Here is a 17,327-nt window from a genome sequence, read left to right on the forward strand (position 1 = left end):
AAAGGGAGACACAGAATCCAAAGCAGGCTCCAGGCTCCGAGCTGTCAGCACAGAGCCTGATGCAAGGCTCAAGCTCATGAATACTGAGATCATGACCTGAGCCGCAGTCAGCCGCTTAACCGACTGAGCCACCCAGCCACCCAGGTGGCTGAGATACCCAGCCACCCAGGTATCTGAGTACCCGGATACTTAAAGGGGATATCCCAGCTGTCCCCTTCACCCTGGAGGGGTCACATATTAGGGGGCGGAGCATTAGTGGGTGGTGCTAGCAACTCCCTCAGCCCACATGGCATACACCTACCTTCTTTTTTTTTTTTTTTTTTTTAAATTTTTTTTTCGAAGTTTATTCATTTTTGGGACAGACAGAGACAGAGCATGAACGGGGGAGGGGCAGAGAGAGAGGGAGACACAGAATCGGAAACAGGCTCCAGGCTCTGAGCCATCAGCCCAGAGCCTGACGCGGGGCTCGAACTCACGGACCACAAGATCGTGACCTGGCTGAAGTCGGACGCTTAACCGACTGCGCCACCCAGGCGCCCCTACACCTACCTTCTTTGCACTGAGGTCTCCTTGCCTCCTCAAATGGTCCTACTGGACAGGGCCCAAGACCACCCCATGCTTCCCTCTCTCTTGCAAGGTGCACAGGATACACACATGCATCGCTTGCTATGGCAACTTCTGGGAACACAGGCCTGCAAAAGCTGCAGCACTCCCCTGGCCCCACCACTGAAGCAGTGAGCTCTGCTTGCCCTCTACATTCCCAGGGCAGGAGTCAGACTCCAAGTTCATCATTCCTCAGCAGGCCCAAAGAATAAATACCTCAAGCTTCCTGAATGGTCCCAGTGGAGTCCACAGTCAGAGCTGAGGTGAGGGGGCGGGTCCTGACAGTCCAGCTGTGCTGTCTCACAATAAGCTCTCTACACAGCAATCCTGCATGGTCTCTTCCCACACATCCTCTTTCTGACCCTGAACCAAAAGCATGCAGTTAATACCACCAGCAAGCATACTCTATTTCCCCCATTTGTTCATGCCCTCTTACTCTCTTAAGGATATTCATGTTCTCCTCACCTCACAACTCCAACCTGTTCACTGCTATTCTCAACCCTACTTCCTGCTTCACTGTGAAAAACCAAAGCAATCAGAATAGCACTTCTCAAACCCTATCCTGATCTTCTGAATCAGAAATTGGGGGAGGGCTTGGCAATCTGCATTATACTAAGACTTCCAGGTGATTCTAACAGTGCCTTGGGTGGTACAGCAACTCCTACCACTTATCTCTTACTACTCTTGCGTTTCCTTTAATGTGTTCTCAAATTGTTCCTTAAACTAGTTTGTTCTTTGAAGACCTAGCATGCTGTTATTTCTTAAGAAAATATACACTGTTGTCTCTTTTCAGTCTAGGCTTTCAACATTAAACACTGAAGCCCAGGAACTTGGGCTTGCATAAGAGCTTCTCCTGAAGCTGATGATGGAGCTGGGAGGCCCCAGTTCAGGCTCAGAGGAGTCCTGCTTTCAGAATCAGAGCAACTGATGGAGACACTAGTGGGGCTGGGCTGAGTTATGGGAGGCCCAAGGCCTGAATCAGCCCCAAAGATTTACTCGGGTGGATGGAACAGGACTAGGCAAAGGAAGAATCCAAATTCTTTTCTGGGAGAAAAACAGAAAAAGGAGAAAGGTGTCCCAGCTGTCCTGCTGAGCATAATGAAAACAGGGAAAATTAACCAAGATCTAGGAATATAAACACTCGGGAAATAATACAGACAGGTAAGCTATTAAAGGTGATGTGTGTCCCACAGTGAGATGACTGCTACTCCAACAATTTCCTTGGATTTTTAAATTTATTTTGAGATAGAGAAAGCACATGCAGAGGGACAGAGAGAGAGGGAGAGAGAGAATCCCAAGAAGGCTTCATGCTGTCAGCACAGAGCCCTACATGGGGCTCAATCTCACGAACCGTGAGATCATGACCTGAGCTAAAATCAAGAGTCAGATACAGCCAACTGAGCCATCCAAGCGCCCTTCCTTGGATTTGATGGCCTGCCTCCCCTTTACCCCAGGAGGCTCCTGCCCTATGGAGCTTCTATGATCGTCATTTCCCCAGTAATCTGCAGTGAATCCTGACAAGCTGGAGAGGACTATGAGGGTGTCAGCCAGCTCCACTCACCAGCCTCACATCACCCCCACAATGGAAGTCTCTCTAGTAGGCAGTCCAAACCCCCTGGACTTCTGAAATTCATGCCATCTAGCTTCCCTGTCATTTTATCTGCAGATCTCTGGGATCTGCCCCCTCCCTCAAGAGGCTGGCACTTGTTCCATACCAACTTCTACCATCATCCTGGAGAACTTCAAAGTCCATGCAGACAAGACCTCCCCACAATACCAGAGCCCTCAGTCCATTATCTGAGGGGCAACCTGCCTCACATGCCTCTCAGGCACTGACCCATGTGGCTTTGCTTTAGACTCAGCCACCGCCTAAAGCTGCTGGGCCTCGGACATTAATTACTCAAGCATTCCGATTTCTGACCATTGCCTCCCGTCTGCCCAGGTGGCCTGTTTAATGACTCCCAGTGCAACAACCCACTCATGTCTTCACTCTCCTACCTCTTCTACAAAATTCTATAGTCCAGCATAGTAATCAGTTACTTCTGAATAGTGTGAAACGCCTTTGCTTACTTTCAAATTGTTTTTTAAATTGGAAAAAAAAAAAAATTTTTTTTTAAAAAAAAAAATTTTTTTTCAACGTTTATTTTTGGGACACAGAGAGACAGCATGAACGGGGGAGGGGCAGAGAGAGAGGGAGACATAGAATCGGAAACAGGCTCCAGGCTCTGAGCCATCAGCCCAGAGCCTGACACGGGGCTCGAACTCCCGGACCGCGAGATCGTGACCTGGCTGAAGTCAGACGCTTAGCCGACTGCGCCACCCAGGCGCCCCCAAAAAATTTTTTTTAATGTTTATTTATTTTTGAGAGAGATATGTGAGCAGGGAGAGAGAGAAAGAGAGAGACAGAATCCGAAGCAGGCTCCAGGCTCTGAGTTGTCAGCATAGAGCCTGACGCAGGGCTCAAACTCACAAACCGTGAGATCATGACCTGAGCCAAAGTTGGACTCAACCAACTGAGCCACCAGGTACCTATTTTTTTTTTAATTTTTAAACATTTATTTATTTTTGAGAGAGTGTGTTTTTTTTTTTTTTAATTTTTAATGTTTCAGTTTTTTGTATTTTTTTAACATTTACTTATGTTCACTTTCATTTCCACTATATGGCAAGGTTCCAACTCTGGATGATCCCTTAGTACTCATTTTTCCCACAGCTACACCTAGATTCCTGAGTAGGCAGAGATAACTACACCACTGGGCTGGCTGGTGGAACCATAAAGTCATGAATAATCCCATATGAACTCACACAGGCCCTCAGTGTTATTCAGTAATCTGTACGCCACTGCAATCTGACTTCACTCTAAATTTTTTTTTAATGTTTGAAAGAGACCACAATGGATACGAGCAGGGGAAGGCAGAAGGAGAGGGAGAGAGAGTCCCAAGCGGGCCCTTCACTGTCAGCACAGAGCCTGAAGTGGGGCTCAATCTAACAAACTGTGAGATTATGACCTGAGCCTAAACCAAGAGTCAGACACTTAACTGACTGAGCCACCCAGGCCTCCGATTTTAACAGATCTTGCAACAGCATTTGACAGCTGACAACCTCTCTGTCCCTTCCTTTCGTATGGAAAGCAACCACTCTTCTGGTTTTACTCCTCCATTTCTGGCCTAACCTTCTCATCTTGTCAACCTGCACTCATCCATTTGCCTTTGCCCATCCATTAAATATTCCTCAGTTTTATTCTGAGCCATCTTCTCTTCTCACTACCTTACTCTGGATATCTTACCTATTCCTTTGACTTGAATTACCACCTCTAAACTGCTGATTCCCAAATGCTAGCCAGCTCTCTCCCGGCACTTTTACGTCCCTCTTCCAAATGAACACCTAACAGGTACCTGAAACCCAACATTTTGAATGGCAGCACCAGCTCAACTATTTGCTCAAGCGAGAAACCAGAGACTCAGTTTAGATTCCTCTCTCTCACCAACCTTCAACATTTCCCCTGTTCTGCCTGCTCAAGTTCTCCTATCTGCCTATTTTTTCCATTGTCCCTAGTCCTCAGTGCCTACATCCTGTGCCCCGAACCTGGGTTCTTGCAACACACTACTCTCATCAGTCCCACTCAAATGGATCCTGTCATGCCTTATCACCACCTCAGCAACAAGCTCTGGGAATACAAAAATAAGTATGACTTGAGAAGACTACAGCCTAATGCACAAAGCCACCACAATGCAGTTTAGAGAGCGCAGATGAAGAAATTAATTCTGCTTTGGAAAGGGTGGAGTAGGGAACAGTGAGGCTATTTGAAAGGATGAATAAGACTCTGCCAGTCAGACAAGTATTTGGCAGAGAGAAGAGCACATGGGAAGACACTGTGCGGTATGTGTCGAATGGTTCACAGCCTAGCCTCCAAACATGTCCTCTAGCCGACAGCCTTCCTCAGAGTCTCCATCTCCTCAATGGAGGTACCGACTGGCTCAGAGCACTAGAAGCTGTGTCCCATTGGGCACTCTCCGTTTTTGCTCTTTGAAACAGATAAAGAGGCTATATCTTTATACCTGGATCCACAGCAAATACCCTCTGGGAGAGGCCAAGGGTCTACCATCCCAGTTCATCTTTTTCCAGCGCCAGCCTTCCTTGCCCATAGCCATCCCAAGACATGCTTATCTGGGCCTACTGCAAGGCAGAAACAACAGACAGACCCTTCTGCCAATGGACAGCCCAAACCCCCACCCTACCATGGCACCAACCAGTTGTTATTTATGAAGAGACCCACGTTCCTCACCATCTTCCTCCAAGCACAGCTCAGAATCTTACCAGCAATCCCTAAATACCCTGGGAAGTAAAACCTGTTGAAAGCCCTATCTTGAGCTCTCCCAGAGTCTTCCTCAATCAACAAATTCATTCTTTACTTTTCAACCTCCAACCCTACCTAGGGAAGATTTTTAGAAAATAGTAAGGCTTACAACATATCACAGCCATAGCTACAGTTTATTAAGCACCTCCTATGTACTCAGCCCTGGCTTTAGATTTCCTCAGCAGATGGAAAATCAGAAGAGAGTAGAGATGCCAGGGCAGAAAGTCCACGTAGCTCCTGAGAGATGGAAAGAGGAGACAAACCCAGAGATGCCTTGCATTCCAAACCACCTAGTTCCCATGACATTTAGAGGATCCCTAATTCCCAAGCACTCTTGTATTTTCACAATAAACTCCTTATTCTTTAGCTAGCCCAAATGACTTTATGATCTTGGAACCAAGGAGCCTTCAACAGAGCAGGGCTGAACCAGGGGGTTTCATCACACTTCGTTCTTTGGATGGAGGAAGGGATGTACCCGTTCTTGGGTCAGAGCCTGGCTGGATACAGTCTTCAGAGTTCTGAGCCTGGAGTTCGAGACTTGCCTCCCTTTCAAGGGGGCCCCAGAGGTCACCTGCGCTTGTAGAGACATGGCTGAAGTTTCAGGCCTGTGAGTTGAGCCTTGGGACCGACCTGAGGAGGCCCAGTCTTTTCAAAGTCAAACAGGAAGAAGTGGCTGTTGGTAAGATCCTAGGGGCAGAAAAGACCTAGTAAGCTCCAAATCCTCACCCCAGTTCTTCAAAATACTTCTGTCCATGTCCCGCCCTCACTTAGAAAGCTTCCAGGGCTCTCTCATGTGTCATGCCTTCAAGAAGCAAATGTCTGTGTCTGTGCCTATAGCCTCCTTCCCGAACACTAGTACTCTAAAAAACGACCACATGAGACAAAAATAGGGAGACTTCTTGGGGCCCTCACCTTGGAGATGACTTTGAAGCCCAGTTTGGTCACAGCCCCCAGAAAAGTCCGAACATCTTCAAAACGGCTACTGACTTCAGCCACTTTCAGAAGACCCCTGAGAAGGGTAAAAAGTTCTATGTAAATGCACAGACACAGGCATGTGCACATATATATGCATCCGTGTCCTGAGAGCTCCTACCCTGGCTTCAGCACTCTATTTGCCTCCTCTAGGAAGTCCCTGATGTTGGTTCCCATCAGTGAAAGGCAGAACACAGCCACATCCACAGACTCATCCTCCAGAGGCACCTGTGGAGAGTAGGAGTACTATAAAGAGCACACGATATGGGACTCAGAAATCTAACACTGAGTGCTAGTGCCAGACACCAGGATGGGCAGGCAGGGCGGAGAGAGGGAGCATTAGAGATTAGCACACAGAGGCTGGGTCTAGACACAGTTCAGATACAGAGAGGAAGAGGGGTTTACCTGGGCCATGTCACACACAGTGACCCTGGGGTCCAGAGAGGCCAAGTCAAAGCAGTGTACAGGGTTCCGGATACTTGAAGCCAGGCGGCAGTCCCCGCAGCCGAAGTCAGCTACCACCTGGGACGCAGGCCTGGGAGTGGAGGGGAGGGATCACTTACTGGTCTAGTCTGAGCCATGACTGACCCACATCGCTTCTCACAGTGCCCAACCCCCATTCACCGCTTGCGAAGATCTCTGGCAATGCGGTCCACTGGCTGCAGTGGCCACTTCTTGACTTGGCTCTGGAAGCCGCGATGGTAGAGGAGAAAGGCCTCAGGGTCTTCCTGGAAGAGACGCTGTGCAGCACTGCTAGGCCCTGAGTATAGCTGTTCGTTGAGGTAACGAAATCGAGCACCATCCAGCCGTTGTGCCATGCGGGCTCGCAGAGCCCCCGCCCGATCCTCATGGCTGTGTGGACTGGGCTCAGGAGGCATCTCTGTCTCCTCTGTGGAGACTGTGGCTGGAGCCTGGTCTGGTGGCTGAGGTGGCCGAAACTTATTCTTATGCCTACGTTTATTCTTTTGCCGGTTCCGCCACTGCTTGCGACTCAAGATGTGGGGGGGTTGGCAGAAGTGGTCCCAGCGCTTGGCTGGGATAGGTCATTTGTATCTCTACTCTTCCAAGCTTTGGGACCTACAGGGAGGGAGATGGGAAAGCATATTTGGGGTAAGATCCCCTGAATTCAGAGGTTTGGCAATCATCCTGGCCATACCCCTATCCTTGAGAAAGGGACTGTTGCCTGCACGAAAGTACTTCTTATTGCCTAATCCCAAACCTAATGGTGGCAGGTAACCTCTGTCATCTATTAGGATACACTGATCCCCCTCCCTGTCCCCACACATGTACATATCCATTAGTACCTGTTTGGTCATCATTGTCCAGGTGCTGGGCAGGGTTTGAGTGGACCTGTTTCTGGTGTTTCCTCTTCCTTTTCTCTTCTTCAGCAGAGTCACTGGCATTAAAAACCCCTTTGAGGCACTTTTTCTTCCTTTCTACTTCCTTTTCTTCAGAGTCACTGCCAGGTGGGCCCTGTTTCTGACATTTCTTCTTCCTCTTCTTCTCTACTTCAATAGAAACATTGGAAAATGAGGACTTTTTTGAGTGTTTCTTCTTCCTTTCCACTACCTCCTCCTCAGAGTCACTGCCAGGCAGGCTAGGAAATTGCTGGGGAAGAGCTGCTGCCTCCAGGGCCCGTAACGTGGCCAAGAGCTGACGGTGCTTGGAGCCCTGGGGGAAAACAAGGGATGAAAGCAGGGGTACGGTGAATAGAGGGCAATGGAGAATAAGAAGGGAGAGGTGGAGAGGCATGTGGATTATTCCTAGTCAACTTCACTAGCCTGTCATGAAGCCTGTCAGACCGTGAACAACTTTCAAGTCACCATCTCAATCTTTGGGAGGCTGGAGAGCAGAGAAAGCATCCACCTCACTTTCTTCAAATTGCAGATGAGAAAATGGAGCTCCCCCAGGAATGTGGTAAGGCCACAAGCAACAGTTCCAACCTTCAATGTCAGGCTTTTGCCTCCAGCTGGTTATCTTTCTATAAAAGCTAGGGAGGTTTTTGAAAATGAGTAACAGGATCACACATGTGTATTTAAGATGAGTCTAGCTGTAGATGTAGTGTAGAGAACAAACCTGAAGGCACAAGCTGCCGATGGACGGAGACCAGTGGCATGGATTAAAGCAGTGGGATGAGGGGATGAACAGGAGGGAATAAAGCAGTCCAATTCCATGTTGGAGGTTGAGTGAAAGGTAGGAAGAGCCTGAGGAAGTACAACAGCCTTCATATGTGCAAAGGCTTAAAGGAGGTCTATTGTCTGAGAGGCCTGGACTGAAGTCCTGCTGGGAAGTCCTAGGCCAGGCACTTAGCCTGAAGGTTTTCAGTACCCACTCTGCACCACTTCTTTAGAATGGTAGTGCCAATAATCCTTTATTGTCATTTACTCTTGCTCTTTGCAGTCCAATCTCCACACTGCAACCAATGACTTTCTCAAAATGCAAATCTTAAGAAATCACTCCCCTACTAAGTCCATTTCATTGGCCTCTATCCTTAAAATGCGCAAAACTTCTACTCTCCTCTCCAACTTCAAAGGCATACCCTCTTACTCTCTATGCTCCATCCACACGGATCATTGTGTGTGTGTGACCCTAACTACAGGACATGCTTTCTTGCCTCAGGGCCTTTGCTCGTGCTTTTCCTGTCCAAGAAACCCTCTTCACTTCAGTAACTTCACTCAGTCGAATCTTCAGTTGGCCCAGGCGCACTCCCCCCCCGCCCCCCACACACAACGTAGTGTCCCAGCGCTCGGATCCACCAGGGTAAGCTTCTCCTCCTGAAACAGCTCCCGGTGCCCCTGCAGGGTCACTCACCTTGATTTGCGTGGCTGCGGCAGGCCGAGGTCGTGCAGCTACAGGTTCGAGGCCCGTGGCTACTGGGGCCTCCTCGGCCCACTCCGGCTCTTCGAACATGCGGGTCGGGTGGGCGAAGTCGCAAGGGCCAAGCAGCTCTCCACGTGCAGCGCTAGTCTCCTGTAAACCTACCGCACGTAGTCGCCGGAACTGAGCCGGAAACCAAAGAGTGCAAGTCTGGGTGGCTAGAGAGGCCGGCGCGGCGCCGAAAACCATCGAGTTTAGGCACTGCTGGCTAGAAGGGCAAGGGAGGCGGGAGGGAGAGTTGGGGGCCCGCGCTGGCCCGAGAGGGCCAGGGGCGGGGCTGGGCGGCGGGCGCGGCCGGACGGGAGTTCCCCGGAGAAGGCTCCTTCAGCCCGAGTCCCGGTGAGTGCGAGAGCACCCGTGCCGCTCCCCAAGGCTCGACCCCTGCCAACCCGTCAGCCTTCACTCGGCCCGAATACCGAGTAGGGAAGGAGGGCCACCCCCGGGAAGGACCCCCGATCGCCTCTCACAGGGTATAGGGCGCCTGAACTCCCCCTCCCCCAGCTCTGTTGGCGGGTAGGGTCCCAGTGCTTGCCCGCTGACATCCCTTCAGGGGACTCTACTTCCTAATCACCCCCTACCTCGTTCGGACCCGCCTTTCCTTCGCGCCCAGGGTACACAGTCGGGGATCATCCCGTCTTCCCCAACTCCTTTCCAGACCTCCACTAGCCGGAGAGGCAGCCGGGACCCTCCGCCCCCTACACAAACACTTATCTCTGGTGGGGGACAAAGCTCGGGGTTCACTCCTCTTCCCTGGATCCCTCCAGAGTCCCCAGGCTTCCCCAATCTAGGGGATTCAGCGCCGGGACGCTGCTATGGACGACATTTTCACTCAGTGCCGGGAGGGCAACGCGGTGGCCGTTCGCCTGTGGCTGGACAACACGGAGAACGACCTCAACCAGGGGTGAGCTGAGGTGGCTGGTGGGTGAGAAGAAGGGCAAAGACCTGCTCCTCTCCGCGATGTGGGGTACTCACGTTGGCTGGGGGCAGCTGACTTTCCTACCCAGCATGAAGAGTGCAAAGCACAGCCTGTGGGGGGCAGAGGGTCTCCACAGAGAAAACTGTGTTTCTGCTGACTCTTGACTGCTCCTCAACAAGAGTTTCATAGTCAGAGGCTGCAGAAAGCTTTCCAGTTTCAGTGAGCTGCACGGCATAAGCTAGGAGGCAAGAGTGTCTGGAAATTGTCTACAGGTCCATATGGCTGCAGGAGGGAACTCTGAGCTTCTGTGGGCTGAAGCATTGGGTATGAGTGGGGACCAGGAGATAAGACTGGAAAGGTCTGCTGCAAGGGTCAGCCAGATCATGCAAGGATATTTAGGCCATAATAAGGCCATTTTTCTAAGAACAAGTGTTTAAACCCTTGCTGTGATATGATGAGATTGTTCATTTAAGTGTCATCTTGGATAACTTTTGAGGAGCAGGTGGCCATGTGGAGGGGGAATTGCTTAGTCCATCCCAGAAGTGGTGTTGCCTTAGACTAGAATGGGGGCAGATGAAAAAGAAAGAAGTGATCGGATTCCTGAAATCTTTAGGATAAAGAATTTATGAGACCTGGTGTGGAGAGTGAGGAAGGTCAAAGATGATGACCAAGGGCTCTGGCTTGGACACTTGGGTGGATTGTGGTTACTTTTACGGAGTTGGACAAGACTGAACGATGATGAGTGCCGCTCTGATATGTTAAAGTGACTGTACAGCAAAGTAGAAATGTTGAATAGATTGTTGGCTATGCAGATTTGGATTTAAGGACAGAGATCTGACTTGGAGACACAGATTTGGGAGGTATTAATGTATAGACAATACCTGAAGACACAGGTGTGAAGGAGAGGGGATGAGAAGCCTACAAGACTGAAAAGGAGCCACTGGAGGTTGTATGAGAAACAGGAAAATATGTTAGTTAAGCTCGGACAAGTGAATTTTCAACAAAGGGGTAGTGGTCAACAGTAGAATAGGCTGTTGAGAGGTCAATGAACTTGAGCACTTTGAAGTAACTAATGAATTTACAATTAATATATTGGATGATCTTTCTGAAGGCTGTTATACAGGGAAACGGAGGAAGAAACCAGACACCACCGGGTTCCTTCATTTAAAGTACTGTGAACACCTCCTGTGCTGGGTTCTAGAGGCCCAGAATCAGACATAATGCCAGCCCTCAAGGCAGCAGCCTGGTGGCAGGTTGAACAGGAGGTGAGGAAATAGAGAAAGTGAATGTAGACAAGGTTGGCTGAGAAAGGAAGGCAAGAAAAGCAGTAGTGGTGTTGATGATTCAGGTTGGTGGTTTTGATTCAGGGTTTTTTTATTTAAAAATTTTATTCCTTCAGGTTGGGAGAGTTTACTATTTAGGTTTGAGAGGTAGGGATCATCTGTCATCTTCATCCAGGCTTCACTCATGTTCTCTATGCTATTCCTCCATAATTCCCAGTCACTTTTTCCATTTTTCATATTCTTTCATAATTTCCATAATTCTTTCATAATTCTTCAAAGGGTACTCTGGTAAAGAGTGAGTACCCTTATTATTTTGTTGGTAGGGTTATAAAGGCTTAGTTGAAGTTGTCCAGTGGGACTTGCATCGTGTAAAACTCTGGTGCCAAAACGTGAAGGGCTGGCATTAGTGAAACTGGAAGGCTTTGGTGCTGGTTTGAGGAGATAGGCTTTGGGGGCCCAAGCAGGCTAAATGCTGGATATGAGGTGGGGTGAATTCCCTGTACCCCTCTTTGGGATTACAGCCTGTGGCCCTGCGATGACAGGCAACCTGACAGTGAGCAGAACCCTTGTGCCCATACTTTTGCCCTCAGGCTCTGGCCTGCTCCTTGCCACAGACTGCAGGAGGCTGATAAACCGGGCACAAATTAAAGAGCTGGGAGGCAAAACTGACTGATAAGTAGAGGATAGTAGTTGCTTCAGAGAAGAGGAGGAGGGGGAAATCCACCTCCCAGGAAACCTTTTGGCTATCTCTAAGTGAGCTGATGAGGGCAGCTGTGGAGGGAAGTCATTAAAGTTAAAGGCCACGCCCCACTCTCATCCCGAGGGAGGGGGACATCTGTGTGGCCTGCAGTGGCCAGACCTCTGATCTACTTCAGGCCATGCCCAGAGCTCCCACAAGGGAAGTGACCGCAGCACTAAGGCATCCGGAGGCTGCAGTCCCAGACCACGGACCGCCCCCTGCCCCGCCCCTTGGATGTTCACCGGAGCCCATGCTGGGTACTGGAGGGAATTTCCTTTTATGGCCCCAGGCTGTCAGGCAGACCCAGCTCCCACCAAGTGTTTTTTTCTTTTTGTACAGTTCTTTTACTTTAGAAAATACATGTCCTTTAGGGGGAAAAATTCTGATCCAGTTTTCTTTCCAAAGAAGCCATTCTCATTTTCCTCTCCTCATTCCATTCTCATTTTCCTCTCCTCATTTTCTGGGCCCAGGATTGTTTGAATAGAGGAATCGTGTCTTACCAAACCAAATCCTGGTTTGATAGCTGCCTCATCAGTAATGACCTATCAAAAGAACTTCTCTTTTTCATTATAAACCCTTCCAAAACATTATTTTCATTGCAGTCCATTTTTAGATCTTAAGTTTCAGTACCAGAGCCAATCAGGAAGCTTGCTTCCTTTCCCATGAGTTGTGGCCTTCCTTCTCCAAGACACCCTTCCCTTGCATTAATATGCATTAAACACTTGTTGTCTATTCTCTCAAGAAGTTCACAGTCTTGCAGACAAGACAGCCCATTCAATTTTTAAAATCCAGTACACAAGTGGTATAGGAGGGGGATGTATGAGATGCAGTGGAAACAGAAAGGACCAACAGATGTTGCAAAAGGAATACAGAGGAAACCAAATGAAGAATGGTACCATTTAATGAGAGAAAGGCTCATGGGAGATGATGAAGACAATGAATCATATGGTTTTGTTGGGATTTCAGGTGGTGGTTGGTTGGGTTTGAAGCTCAGGGGAAGGTCTTAATTAGATAGCTTTGGAAGTTGCTGGCATGAATGAGAATCAGTCCTGGAGAGGTAAGGTTTCCGGGAGAGAATATGCAGAATAACTATCAGTTTTTCTTCTGTCAAAGCCTTTGTTCCCATCCCCCCTCCAGATCAATAACCATTGTCCCTTCCTTAAAGGGACGATCATGGCTTCTCCCCCTTGCACTGGGCCTGCCGAGAGGGCCGTTCTGCTGTGGTTGAGATGCTGATCATGAGGGGGGCACGAATCAATGTGATGAACCGTGGGGATGACACCCCCCTGCACCTGGCAGCCAGTCATGGACACCGTGATATTGTGCAGAAGGTATTTATGAATGCTCCCTCTAGCCCACATCCTATACATGCCTGGAAGTCAGTCACAAGCACATGTACTCCTCTCTCCTCGCATGGTTCAACCCCTGTCTGTCATTTGTGTCTTCTGCCTCTTCTACTTGTCCATGGGACCAGCTGCTGCAGTATAAAGCTGACATCAATGCAGTGAATGAGCATGGGAATGTGCCCCTGCACTATGCCTGTTTTTGGGGACAAGATCAGGTCGCAGAGGTGAGTGCTCATGCCCGAAGCCCTGGGATGAGTGGGAAGCAAAGTCTGAGCCTGAATGGGAGATTCTAGAACCTTCAACCCATCCTGTGAGTACTGCTGAATGTGTGACATTCAGAGTTGATACTACATCTGTATTCATGGTTGGTTGTGACCCTCAGGGAGGCAGCAGGGCCCCTCATCACAACCACCTTTTCATTCTAGGACCTAGTGGCTAACGGGGCCCTTGTCAGCATTTGTAACAAGTATGGAGAGATGCCTGTGGACAAAGCCAAGGCACCCCTGAGAGAGCTCCTCCGAGGTCTGTCCCCCACCCCCAGTTTGTACCCTCTTGTCTTGTCCCCCCACCTATATCCTCGCCCCATACTACAACTGAAGCGAAAATTGTTTTTCTTCCCCAGAACGGGCAGAGAAGATGGGCCAGAATCTTAACCGTATTCCATACAAGGACACATTCTGGAAGGGGACCACCCGCACTCGGCCCCGTGAGTCAGCTGTAAGGGGAGGGGAGAGGTGGTTGAGGGAATAACCTTGAGCTCCTGGGGCTGGGTTAGGGGGAAGCTTGGGTACCTGACCTGCCCACACTCTCAGGAAATGGGACTCTGAACAAACACTCCGGCATTGACTTCAAACAGCTCAACTTCCTGGCGAAGCTCAACGAGAATCACTCTGGAGAGGTGACCCTGCCCTTCTTGCCCCTCCCTCCCCAACCCCTAACCAATTACCTGCTCTTCACCTGCCTTAAGCTTTTCCTCCGGTAAGTGGACAAGAAAGCAGTGGCCTTAGTTAAAGCCTCCTAAACCTTACTTGTCTCTCAGCTATGGAAGGGCCGTTGGCAGGGCAATGACATCGTCGTGAAGGTGCTAAAGGTTCGAGACTGGAGTACAAGGAAGAGCAGGGACTTCAATGAGGAGTGTCCCCGGCTCAGGTGCGGCAGGGCCTAAATGGGAAGCTGCTGGTTCTGAAGAACCCGGAATAGCACCCAAAGGGAGATCTTTTATGCTGATCTCAGCTAGGGATACTCTCCCTCTTCCAGGATTTTCTCGCATCCGAATGTGCTCCCAGTGCTAGGTGCCTGTCAGTCTCCACCTGCTCCACACCCCACCCTCATCACACACTGGATGCCATATGGATCCTTGTACAATGTGTTACATGAAGGCACCAGTGAGTAGGGGATGCCAAATCTCAAGGGATGGGGGCAGGGCGTGTGAGCCTTTCCAAACTATTTAACTCTTGCCTCCTTAGATTTTGTTGTGGACCAGAGCCAGGCTGTGAAGTTTGCATTGGACATGGCAAGGGGCATGGCCTTCCTACACACTCTAGAGCCCCTCATCCCACGACATGCACTCAACAGCCGTAGTGTAATGGTAAGGTCACACTTCACTCCTGGCCCATGCCCCCAGAGCCCTTTCGCTGTCTAGAATAGGACTTACCTCCTTTCACATATCTATCTTCTCTTCCTCAGATTGATGAGGACATGACTGCCCGAATCAGCATGGCCGACGTCAAGTTCTCCTTCCAATGCCCTGGGCGCATGTATGCACCTGCCTGGGTGGCCCCTGAAGGTGAGTGAGGGCATCATGTTGGGAGGTAGAGAAGGGCCAGCTCAGTAGTAATGGAAGGGAGCAGAGACAGGACAGGCAGCTGGAATAGATAAGTCCTGTTCCTCCAGCTCTGCAGAAGAAGCCTGAAGATACAAACAGACGCTCAGCAGACATGTGGAGTTTTGCAGTGCTTCTGTGGGAACTGGTGACACGGGAAGTACCTTTTGCTGACCTCTCCAACATGGAGATTGGAATGAAGGTGAGAGCACAACTGTATGCACTGGTGTCAGAGGAATGGTGGTGGTAGTGACAATAACTATAGCAGGGCTGGGCTCTTCCCATTTTTGTTAGAATATATGGTAATCCTGTCCTGAGGACTAGAGGCCTCTCCCCACAGGATATCCAAGTCCTGAGACCCATTTTATTTTTCCCTGTATTTGCAGGTGGCACTGGAAGGCCTTCGGCCTACCATCCCACCAGGCATTTCCCCCCATGTGTGTAAGCTCATGAAGATCTGCATGAATGAAGACCCTGCTAAGCGGCCCAAGTTTGACATGATTGTGCCCATCCTGGAGAAGATGCAGGACAAGTAGAGCTGGAAAGTCCTTGCCTAAACTCCAGAGGTGTCAGGACACGGTTAGGGGAGTGTGTCTCCCCAAAGCAGCAGGCCTCTGGTTGCCTCCCCTGCCTCCAATCATGGTACTACCCCAGCCATGGGGCCCATCCCCCTGCCCCCATCCCTACCACTGCAGCCCCCAAAGGGGCTAGGCTCAGAGCTTTGTCACTTGCCACACGGTATCTCCCGGCATGGGAGGGACCAGCCCTGCCTGTCACAATAAAGTTTATTATGAAAACAGGCTGGTGTGGGGACAAGGGGACAGACAAGTACATTTAGGTTGGGTGGCTCAGGTGAAGTAGTGCGGCTTCTTCACATTGATGCCATACTCGCTGAGGGCAGGGGTCAAGTCCTCCATGGTTAGAGTGTACTTGCGGTCCTGAGGGAAGAGGGAAGAGCACCAGCTGAGCATAGGAATCCCAGATTTCAGTCCCAGGTGGGTGACCCTGAGTAGGTCTTTCACCTCCCCTAGGGCTCAGGTTCCCCAAAGGAGTTTCAGGATAAATTAAGCCTCCGATGCTGTGGGAGGTAATTACTGATTCAATGAGCCTCCCCTCACACCTTGCTCTTGCTTCGGGAGCTGCCAGAAGCTGTGCCCTTCATTTTGCAGTGCTGTAGGGCATCGTTGGCAATATCTGAGATGAATTTCTGGGCAGCTAGGGAGATGAGCCGAATTCTAGAGAGAAAAAAACCGGTATGAGAAAGAGATGGGGCAACAAACTCCGCACAAGCACCCAAGACTCTAACTTGCCCAGACTGTACTCACATGCGTGGGTCCGAGGCCTCAAAGCCAGCGCGGTTCAGGTAGTAACCAGTCACTGCATCTGGGATCTGAGAGATCAAGGAGACGACCGTCAGCGTTCGCCCTGTGCAGTGCCGAGCTGAGAGGGTGAGGGAAATGGGTGGAAGGACTGGCTTTCAGGAAGCTCACAGTTTGGATGAGCAGAGGGGATAAACCAAAGAGCTAGTAGGGGAGCAAGTACAAAAGGAAGCTAGAAATCCAGGTGGCGTAGCGGAAAGTTGGCCTGACAGCGGGTCAATAGCCTTGTTCAGGCAGGAAGCCCACCGTAGGCGTGTAATCCTCCAGCTGCATCAGGAAGTCCACCAGAGGCGTGCTGGACACCACCGGCTTCACGTCTCCGTTGGCCGCGCTCGGCAGCACGTAAACCCCGTTAGACATGGCCCCCTCCGGGGGCGCCGCGCCGCCCGCCGACACCGGAGCTGGAGGAGAACCAGCAAGCTGAGACACGGAGGTGGGAGGCACGGGGCCCCAGCTAGGTCTGCCTCAAACCCTCTGCCCTCACCCACTATTGGGCCCAAGACCTAGGCGCTGCCCTCACCCTCACCCGTCCCAGTCCTCACCCGCCCCGCGCCGCTCGGCCGTCTCCCCGGCCCGCGCCGCCACGGGTCCCGTGCCCCCTGCCGCAGCTCCAGCCCCAGGTCCCCCTGCCGTCCCCGCAGGGCTGGCCTTATTCTCCGCAGCGGTGCCGGCGGGCAGCGCTGCGGGGGCCGAGACCGCGGGCGTCGGGCCCGGGGCCGAGGCGGCGGAGCCCGGCGCCGCCTCGGGGTCCGCGCCGGAGCCGCTGCAGCTCATCGGGCCGGTGGGAGAGGCGGCGAACAGAGCCGCTTCCGCTTCCGTTCACGTTACGCACACACCATGGGTGACGTCACACGCCCCGCGCCTCGCCCCTCCCAAGTCGTGTTTGCAGTCTCTCGGGCCTCCCGCGTCCTACTTGTCAGTCTGCCCGCGAAATGGCGCAGACGGGCCACTTCCCCCTCGCGCTGTACTCTTAGGCCCTTACGCCGGCATAGGAACCGTGAATGTCGAGGACGCTCTTCTGCGGGTCTGGGACCAC

At 51.0% G+C, this 17,327-nt stretch overlaps 3 protein-coding genes across 7 annotated transcripts; 1 reads left to right on the plus strand and 2 right to left on the minus strand.

Annotated features, from left to right (window-relative positions):
* Nucleotides 1-5,072: 5,072 nt before the first annotated feature.
* Nucleotides 5,073-8,949, minus strand: RRP8 (ribosomal RNA processing 8). Its single transcript, XM_043580526.1, is given in 8 exon segments — nt 5,073-5,644; nt 5,870-5,966; nt 6,051-6,157; nt 6,335-6,464; nt 6,554-6,941; nt 6,944-7,006; nt 7,234-7,600; nt 8,741-8,949. Coding segments are annotated over 8 exon segments (1,371 nt in total). The 5' UTR covers nt 8,840-8,949; the 3' UTR covers nt 5,073-5,524.
* A 62-nt stretch (nt 8,950-9,011) lies between these two features.
* On the plus strand, nt 9,012-15,712 carry ILK (integrin linked kinase). Of its 5 annotated transcripts, none has more exons than XM_043580527.1 (13): nt 9,012-9,145; nt 9,571-9,707; nt 12,910-13,075; nt 13,219-13,314; nt 13,516-13,612; nt 13,713-13,796; nt 13,903-13,988; nt 14,130-14,239; nt 14,348-14,475; nt 14,557-14,678; nt 14,777-14,876; nt 14,984-15,114; nt 15,299-15,712. In XM_043580527.1, the coding sequence occupies exons 2-13, from the start codon at nt 9,619-9,621 to the stop codon at nt 15,446-15,448; spliced, it is 1,359 nt and encodes a 452-aa protein (XP_043436462.1). In that variant the 5' UTR covers nt 9,012-9,145; nt 9,571-9,618; the 3' UTR covers nt 15,449-15,712. The 5 variants fall into 5 exon arrangements, with proteins under 5 accessions (XP_043436462.1, XP_043436464.1, XP_043436466.1 ...); XM_043580529.1 differs by having other exon boundaries at nt 9,021-9,145; nt 9,462-9,707; XM_043580530.1 differs by having other exon boundaries at nt 9,112-9,276.
* Nucleotides 15,656-17,080, minus strand: TAF10 (TATA-box binding protein associated factor 10). The gene is made up of 5 exons (XM_043580533.1): nt 16,834-17,080; nt 16,538-16,692; nt 16,238-16,302; nt 16,033-16,147; nt 15,656-15,850 (listed from the first exon to the last, which is right to left on the minus strand). The coding sequence occupies exons 1-5, from the start codon at nt 17,063-17,065 to the stop codon at nt 15,761-15,763; spliced, it is 657 nt and encodes a 218-aa protein (XP_043436468.1). The 5' UTR covers nt 17,066-17,080; the 3' UTR covers nt 15,656-15,760.
* Nucleotides 17,081-17,327: the final 247 nt, after the last annotated feature.

Source organism: Prionailurus bengalensis, chromosome D1, assembly GCF_016509475.1.
Source record: "Prionailurus bengalensis isolate Pbe53 chromosome D1, Fcat_Pben_1.1_paternal_pri, whole genome shotgun sequence".
Classification (NCBI taxonomy): domain Eukaryota; kingdom Metazoa; phylum Chordata; class Mammalia; order Carnivora; family Felidae; genus Prionailurus; species Prionailurus bengalensis.

Coding starts and splice junctions, on each gene's coding strand:
- TAF10 (XM_043580533.1), bottom strand. CDS start 17,065: ATGAGCTGCAGCGGCTCCGGCGCGGACCCCGAGGCGGCGCCGGGCTCC. Junction 16,303..16,537: donor TGGAGGATTACACGCCTACG/GTGGGCTTCCTG, acceptor TTGATCTCTCAG/ATCCCAGATGCAGTGACTGG. Junction 16,148..16,237: donor GAGGCCTCGGACCCACGCAT/GTGAGTACAGTC, acceptor TTTTCTCTCTAG/AATTCGGCTCATCTCCCTAG.
- ILK (XM_043580527.1), top strand. CDS start 9,619: ATGGACGACATTTTCACTCAGTGCCGGGAGGGCAACGCGGTGGCCGTT. Junction 14,679..14,776: donor TCAACAGCCGTAGTGTAATG/GTAAGGTCACAC, acceptor TCTCTTCCTCAG/ATTGATGAGGACATGACTGC. Junction 14,877..14,983: donor TGCCTGGGTGGCCCCTGAAG/GTGAGTGAGGGC, acceptor CTGTTCCTCCAG/CTCTGCAGAAGAAGCCTGAA.